The sequence below is a fragment of the Miniopterus schreibersii genome, assembly GCF_964146895.1.
Source record: "Miniopterus schreibersii genome assembly, chromosome: 13".
Taxonomy (NCBI): Eukaryota; Metazoa; Chordata; class Mammalia; order Chiroptera; family Miniopteridae; genus Miniopterus; species Miniopterus schreibersii.
The window spans coordinates 20157597-20165742 of NC_138113.1; the positions used below are offsets into that span (position 1 = coordinate 20157597).

General features: G+C 44.7%; 1 protein-coding gene across 2 annotated transcripts in view; it reads right to left on the reverse strand.

Moving 5' to 3' along the window:
• KCNG3 (potassium voltage-gated channel modifier subfamily G member 3) overlaps window positions 1–7801 on the reverse strand; it is a gene marked incomplete at its 5' end in the record, with an annotated part of 28340 nt that extends 20539 nt beyond the window's left edge. The window contains one exon of one of the 2 annotated variants that reach the window (XM_081156605.1): window positions 7158–7801. In XM_081156605.1, coding sequence (XP_081012731.1) covers window positions 7158–7801 — 644 coding nt within the window. Of the gene's footprint in view, window positions 1–7124 lie in introns of both variants that reach the window. The other variant, XM_081156604.1, reaches the window with a different exon arrangement.
• Window positions 7802–8146: the final 345 nt, after the last annotated feature.

An 8146-nucleotide genomic window follows, 5' to 3' on the forward strand; every position in this document is an offset into this window, starting at 1 on the left:
CTTTGTCTGATACATCTGCCCAGCCAAAACGCCTGCATCCCTTTCTTAGCCATTCACGGGCTCCAGCCTTATACACATTTTATACTCCTTCAAATACACCACCAAGCCATAATGCTTAAAACAGTATGGATGGTAATGGTTGTACAACTCCATGAATATACTAAGAGCCACTGAATTGTACACTTTAAAAGGTGAGTTCGATGATATGTGAACTATATCCCAAAAAAGCTGTTACATTTTTAAAAGGAGGTTATTTCCAAATGTTTGCTATAAAAATATTAGCAATAACCTGGCCTGTGTGGCCAAGTGGTTGAGCATCAACCCAGGAACCAAGAGGTCACAGTTGGATTCCCAGCCAGGGCACATGCCTAGGTTTCGGGCTCCATCCCCAGCAGGGGGCGTGCAGGAGACAGCCAATCAATGTTTCTCTCTCATCGATGTTTCTATTTCTATCTCCTCTCCCTTCTTCTCTCTCTAAAAATCAATAAAAACATATTTAAAAATATGAGTAATATTAGTATTCTATTCAGTATTCATTGCATTATTATATGGCTACTATTATTATAAAGAGTGCTGGATTTCATTCATCCTTTTGACCCAGCCATTTTTCCCCTTTAGAATTTATCCAACATTTACACACACATCAATTTGCAGAGATCTATTCAAAAAATTGTGTTGTGCACCACTGTTTGCATTTTTGAAAAACCAGAGTCAGACTAACCATTCCACAGCAGAGTAGCGCAGGAACGTGGGTGTCAAATACCAGGTTGCCACTTACTATGTGAATTTGGACATATTACTTAACCTATCTAAATTCAGTCATAAAATGGGGATAACAACAGTACTACTCTATAGGATTATTATGAGACTTAGGTGACAAAATACATGTAGAAAGTTAACAACTGACTAGCATATGTTAAGTATTCGTTAAATAGTATCTATTAAGCCATTACTATTATTGACTGGACAGACATTTGTTAAATGAGTTGTAACCTATCCACACAATGGAATACTATACAGATTTTAAAAGAATGAGGAAGATTTATGCAAATTGATATAGAAAGAGTTCCAAGATGTTAAGTGAAAAAAAGAAAATTGCTAAGCAAGATTATAGAACCATCTCAGTTATAAATTTTTTAAAATCTATATAATGTGTATATATAATTATATATGCATATACGTGTGAAAAAGTGTGTGTTTTTATGTGCACAGAAAATTTCTGGAAGAATATTCAGAAACTGGATAATGGGATTGAGAAGAAAGGGGCACTTTTACTCTTCACTTCATAATCCTGAGAACCAGACTTTTTTCCAATGAGCAAAGTTTCCTTTTTTTTTTTTAATATATCTTTATTGATTTCAGAAAGAGGAAGGGAGAGGGAGAGAGGGATAAAAACATCAATGATGAGAGAGTCATTGACTAGCTGCCTCCTGCACACCCTGACTGGGCATGTGCCCTGACCAGGAATCAAACTGCGGTCTCCTGGATCCTAGTCGATGCTCAACCGCTGAGCCACACCTAGCTGGACAACGTTTTCATTTTTAAAAAATTAAGAGAAAAATGTTGACAATGACTTGCTTACTAAAAGGGAGGAGAAAAGCACCTTGATCAAAGAAAAGGTATTGACAAAAGAAAATTTCCACTGAATTCTAAAATTAGCAGCAGATAGAAAAACCCTATACACTTAGTAAAAGAAACAGTCCACTGTGAAAGAACAGAATTTAACTGAGGTCTGGGCTATGTTCAATACTATCAGAGATCTATTAATTACTGGCTTCTGAAAACATCCACCTTATCGGCAAAGTAAAATCACTAAGACTGCCATCTTCAGTTTCAAGTATTGCTTTTTATTTTTAAAGTACTTAAAAACCTATTGGATTTATGTAATTCTGGCCTACAAGGCAACAGAAATAATATAATCGGTTTTTAAATTTCCATCACCTGGCTTTTCATTGTGATAATTTCATTTTTTAAACTTGGGCTTAAAATAACACTACAAGAAATTTTAACATCTTTATATCTCTTCACATTCTCACCACAACACAAAGCAATACAAATTAAAGATCAAAGTTCCAACTGTTGGAAATAATTTCTAAAAAAACAGGTTAAAATTACAGCAAGACCCTGCATGCTACAGAGATTTAATACTCAAAAGAAAACACCACTGCTAAGACTGACTAAGGGGACAGAATTTCAGGGGCAAAAAAGACCAAAAAATAAAAAGGACAACTACTTGACATCTCACCCTCTTTCTCAAAGTTCCGACTAGCAGAGAGTATCTTTTTATGATGCAGGCAGCAATGCTTAGTAACTTTAAAAGATGACTATATATGTTCAAATACCAAAAGAACACTAATCTCCTTGGCAGTGTTGAAATGATCCTCAAATGTTACTAGAAAGCAAACTGCCTAAAAAATCTTTAGTTTGCCTTATCAATCAGATATAACATTAAGAGCATCTTCGTTCTAAGATTAGTTACCAGAATTGTTCATTAGGGGAAGTCGTGAATGTCTTCACCAAAGATCTTTAACAGAAGGGGCAGTCCTTTTAATGAGATGCTTTTGGTTGTACAGGAAGAAAAATGGTCCATGACCTCTCTCCCACCCATGCTCAGGAGACCCCTCTTCTAGTGCCTTCTCCTCACAATACCCCAAATGGGAAGCAGACCCTACACAGAAAAGAACTGGATTCCCAGCTCACTACATGTGGGCCAAGGCAGTCAAGCAAGAGGGACCTCAATGTCTGCGGGTCCTAACACCACTTCAGTCAGTAAATGATACCTCACACACTGTCCCAGCACTTGCAGATGAGTCATCATTAGTAACATCCACATTTTTACCTAAATCAAATCACTTCTCACCATCTTCACTGCTACTCCCCCGTATCAAGTCCTGCATTCTCTCACCTGCCAGGTCTTGCCCCCTCAGTGCATTATCTACCCAGGGGTCACTGGTGTTTTTAAAACACATCAGATCCTATCTTCCTTCTGCTTTAAAACCTTCCAAAGGCTTAGCTGTCACACTTGGGGGGGGGGGGAATCCAAACTCCTTCCCAGGGCTTGCAGGCCCTGCCTGATAGGTCCCTGTCTCCTTCAAATCTCACCTACCCCTCTCCTGACCTTGAACTAAATGCTAGCCCACATGGGCCCTGCTTTTCTGTTCTGTAGAGAAGCCGAGCTTACTGCCATCTCAGAGCCTGTGCATTTGCTGTTCCCTCTGTCTAGAACATCCTTCCCTTCTTCTTCCAAGGCCGGTCTTTCTCAGCATCCTACTCTCAACTCATGTCACCTCCTCACACCCTATCATTCTAGACTCATTTTCTTTTACTATCTGAAATTTTTTTTTTTTAAGAAGTGTTTTTATTTATTTTTTATTTTTTTAATCCTCACCCAAGGATATTTTTCCATTGCTTTTTCAGAGAATGTGGAAGAGGGGGGAGAGAGAAACATCGATGTGAGAGAGACACATCAATTGGTTGCCTCCTGCCAGTACCCCAACCGGGGCCCAGGAGCAAGCCTGCAACCGAGGTATGTGCCCTTGGCTGGAATCGAACCCAGGACCCTTCAGTCTGTGGGCCAACGCTCTCACCACTGAACCAAACTGGCTCAGGCTAAAACAAATCAATTTAAAAGATCATATTCATCCATACACAAAAAAATGTTTAATTATTGATTTGAAAAACCTCTCAAGATTTCTTCCAAATTCCAGATTGTGTGCCATTACAAAATTTCAGAGGTCACTAAAGAGAAATCATATTCTTATATTTATTCCTTTTGCACAATAAGTACTTCATAAATAATTGTTCTTTGATTATTTTAACAGACTTTTTCTCATTCTAGCACAGGATCCCATCCTCCTCAACTAAGAGTTCAGCCACCTGAAGACCACAGCCCTACCCCACACAGATCTTCAATCTCTGCAAGAGAAGATATATTCCTGGAAGGTTATATTCTGAAATGTAATATAAACAGTAGATATTTATTGTGCCGGAATAATCATTTTTTCCTAGAAGATGCTATCATAATAAATAGTATAAGAGAATTTAGCTGCCTTCTAGGGCCCTTCAACTCATCTAGTTTAGGAGCTAGGACATGTTTATATGAAAAAATAATGACCATGGCAGGGAGGATATTATAGATGCCAAATAAGTAGCACAAGTAAGCAATCCCTCAAGAAATTCAAGAGGAAAATCACATTTACTAGGGTAATCAGAAAAGGCTTCAAAAGAGAAATAGAATCTGAGTTGGGCTTGATGTATGAATCAGTTTCAATAGGCAAGGGAATGCACAGGAAGAGATGGTTTGGGAACAAGGGAGCAGGCTGGTCTGGACAAATGGAGCCTGCAGGTGGCGGAAGTGCTCCTAGCTCCTGTAAGTCTATTTAATCAGTCCCTGAGCCTGTATCCTTCCAATGCCTTCAATTAATTTTTATTCTTTCTAATATCTCCCCGAGTTTTCATTTCTTCTGCATTCTCACCACCTCAAAGCAATTCAAGCTCTCACTCCCTCCCTCTGGGCAGATCTCCAAACTCATCTTCCCACCTCCAATCTTCCCTATCTCCAATCCACAGTGCAAAACTCACAACATTACTTTATATTCATAACCAAGTTACCCCAAGCCCATCAATGGCTAACCATTGCTTGCAAAATAAAACTATTCTCCCTCTCATTCCAGGCCTTATAACATCTGCTCTCTATTCGCCTCTCATTCCCTCACTGGATTCCCAGCAGCTAAACATAATACACAAATTTCAAGCCCATGCTCATGCCGTTTCTTTTACCTGTAAAATTCTTATTTTGTTCCCAGGTGGGACACACATGGTTGTACAGGTTGCGAACACTGTAGTTTATATAAATAATAGCCCCTGCCAGTGTTGGGCAGTATACAACCTCTACAACCTTCCAAAGATGACTTGTTTCCATCCTCACACCATGAAGGCCTTCTCAGAACAACTCAGCTCAACTGTTGACTAGTTCTCTGATTCCTACATCACCAACCTGACACCTTTTCTTTAAAAAAAAAAAAAAGTTACAGTATTTGAAACACCAACAGTGCCTTGAACACAGCAGATATTCAAAAGATGCTTCCAAATTACAACAGGCTAAGTAAAAAAAGGCAAACTGTGGCATAAAGAGCCTTGAAGGCTAAGACAGAAGATTTCATTTTATTTGGTAGATGCCACATATAATCAATGATCAGAACGATGTTTTAGAAAGACTAATTTCAGCAACCATAATCAAGTAAGGGTTGAGAGGTTATTCTCAGAGTGCCAGTTTAGGACCCTCTCTGTTGGAGGAGGCTATGGGAGGCTCCCTCTGTAATGTGCAGCCTCCTCAGTCACTCAGTCATCCTTCAGTTTATCTGTTTGGGATTACAGATATTAATTTTCACATACCTACCATCAGAGTGGAGCTTAAAACTGGGCCATTAAGCCAAGGAAAGGATGCTTTTGCCTGAAATATCTGCGTATCTAGGAAACAGTTCTGACTTGAATAATTATATACATACATAAAATACACATACACAAATTAAGCATTACTCTCTTCTCCTTCACTTCTTCTGCAGTCTTCCTCTTTTCCATGTCTCTCCCCTTTTCGGTTGGTCTCTCCCCCTCTTCCTCTCTCATTATTATTCTTGTCTCCTATTTCTTTCCAAATGCTTTACATTAAGGACCTCCAGACTGCCTTCCCCTTTGCCCCAAACTCCCCCATCCCCCCAAAATTATTATTCAGCCTATGTGACTATTTTGCTTATATAATGATTCAGCCAACTTCCCTAAATATTTGCACTAATAACTCAATTCTCCTGCTTCCTTTGCTAATTAAACCTTCACCAACCTTAGAATTCCACAATTACTAGTGAATCATTTCAAGGCCAATCATTTTTCTATGGCCCTCTAAAAGAATCAAGGGCACTTACGTATTTAGGTATCTAAATTAATTTCATTGTACTGTTATAGTACCAAATAAGTAATTCTTATTGGTAAATTGAAACTCAGAACCTAATACATTAAACAAAATTAGCTTTCTAATGAATTTCCTTCCAAAGCAAGTATCTTGGATTTCATGCCAAGATGGCATATCAGTAATGGACTCCATGGTACTAGACAATTTTATTTACTTCTTAGATTTATTTTAAAAATCTTTACTCTCCAAAGGAAGAATATTGTGTGGAAGACACCCACTGTAACATCAAAGCAGATAAATAACACCATTAGAAACATGCACATGCCTACCAGGAAAAGATTAACTGGTGCAACCTAATTTTAATAATGAATGAAGGGGATTCTTAAAACAAGTATTAAAGGTAAATAACAAGTGTCAAAGGTAAAACAAAATATGTAATTTTGTATTTGTGCCCAAACAGGCAGTCTCCTGTGAAAGTCCGACTCTACTTAGATAAGAATGATCTAAGGAAAGACTTAAATCTTTCCCTTTCAGCCTAGTAAAGTGAAAAAGAAATTACTCAAATACTGTTTCTGGATTTAGGGCAGTTTAGAGTTTCCTCCTCTCCCAAGGTAATGTGTTTTTTTTCCCCTCCCCATGCTAAAGATCCCCCTGAATGTCACAGTGTGAATCTTTGGTACCAAAAGGCCGGCAGGTGCTTTGTTCACTTCATACTTTGTAAGAAAGAAGGAGAGAAAAGAGCGCAGACACCCGTTATTTAGGGTCTATCGTTAAGTTAATCGCCTTCATAATGTAAAAATTCCATTCCAGTACATATTATGCAGAGCATATAGAATGTGTGGGCAGCGTAGCGCAGGCCACATTCACGATAACGAGAATTCATCTTTTCAAGCACCAGCAAAAATTGGCAAATAAATTCAACTGCTGTTAGCTGAATTTTAGATTGTTGAATACCACCAGTGAAAGTTTACGGAAGCCTAATTAACCGGCTGCTAACTGCTCAAAAGTAGGCCGCAAAGAGGGGAGGCTTGTCTGCCCCCGCCCCCGCCCTGCCCCTGCCCGCAGTTCGCCCGAGCGAGGGGCGCCCGGCGCGCGGCCCGGGAAGCAGGCTGGGCGCCGAGGGCCACCCCGGACGCGGACAGGACAGAGACGCGACCGCGGACGGGACGGACAGACGGGACGGGACGGGACGGACGGGCGAGGCGGCAGCGCGTCCTACCCGGAGGGCTCCCTCCCGGGGCCGGCGGGGTACCTGCTCCGGGCCTCCAGGCTGCGGTTGTCGGCCGCGGCGGCGCGCCAGTCGGGCAGCGTGCTGGCGCACAGCACCACCATGGACACGATCACGAAGGCCACGGACACGCCGGCCAGCACCTGCGCGGCGGGCGACGACGCGGGCTCCTCGAAGGTGCGCCGCATGCGCTCCAGCCAGCGCCCCGGGGGGGCGGCCGCGCGCCGCTCGCCGCGCGGGCCGGGCTCGGGCTCGGGCTCGGGCTCGGGCTGGGGCTCGGGCTCGCCGGGCGCGCGGGGGTGCGAGTCGGCCAGGCGGTCGTCCAGGCGGCGCTGGCAGCAGAACTCGAGGTGCGCGCCCTCCAGGCCCCAGTAGAGCATCTCGTGGTAGAAGGAGAGCTCGCACATCCGCGGCGCGAAGCGCAGCTTGCCGTGGCCGCGCGCGTACAGCAGGATGAAGCCGAAGGCCTCCGAGTGCCGGTCGAAGAAGTACTCGTTGCGCTCGCGGTCGTAGTCGTCGCACACCTCGAGCACGTCGCGCTCCGAGCGGCAGGCGTGCAGCCGGCTCACGCGGCGCAGCGGGAAGTCCTTCAGCAGCTCCCGCGACAGCGAGTACCGGGCGCCGCCCACGTTCAGCACCACCCGGGCCGCGCCGCGCGCCAAGGTCATGCTGCCGCCCGGGCGCGCCGTCGGGGCCGCGGGCGGGCTCCCCTCAGCCGGCCGCCGCCCGGCGTCGCTCCCGGACCCTCCCTCCGCGGCCGCACCCGCCGGGCCCGGGCCCTCGGGCCGAGCCGGGGCTGCCGCGGGCCGGCGTCCTCCTCGCGGCGGCGCGGGCGGGACGGGCGGCGGCGTGGCTCCGGGCCCCGCTCCCGCCGGCCGGGTGTGCAGCCGCCGCCGCCGTCCAGAGGCGAGGAGCGCAGCGAGCGGCCGGGAGGCGGCGAGGAGCGGGCTCGGGGCGGGGCCTCCCGCGCGCCCCCCCGCCCGCCGAGCGCGCCGCCCGCCGCGCCCGCACCT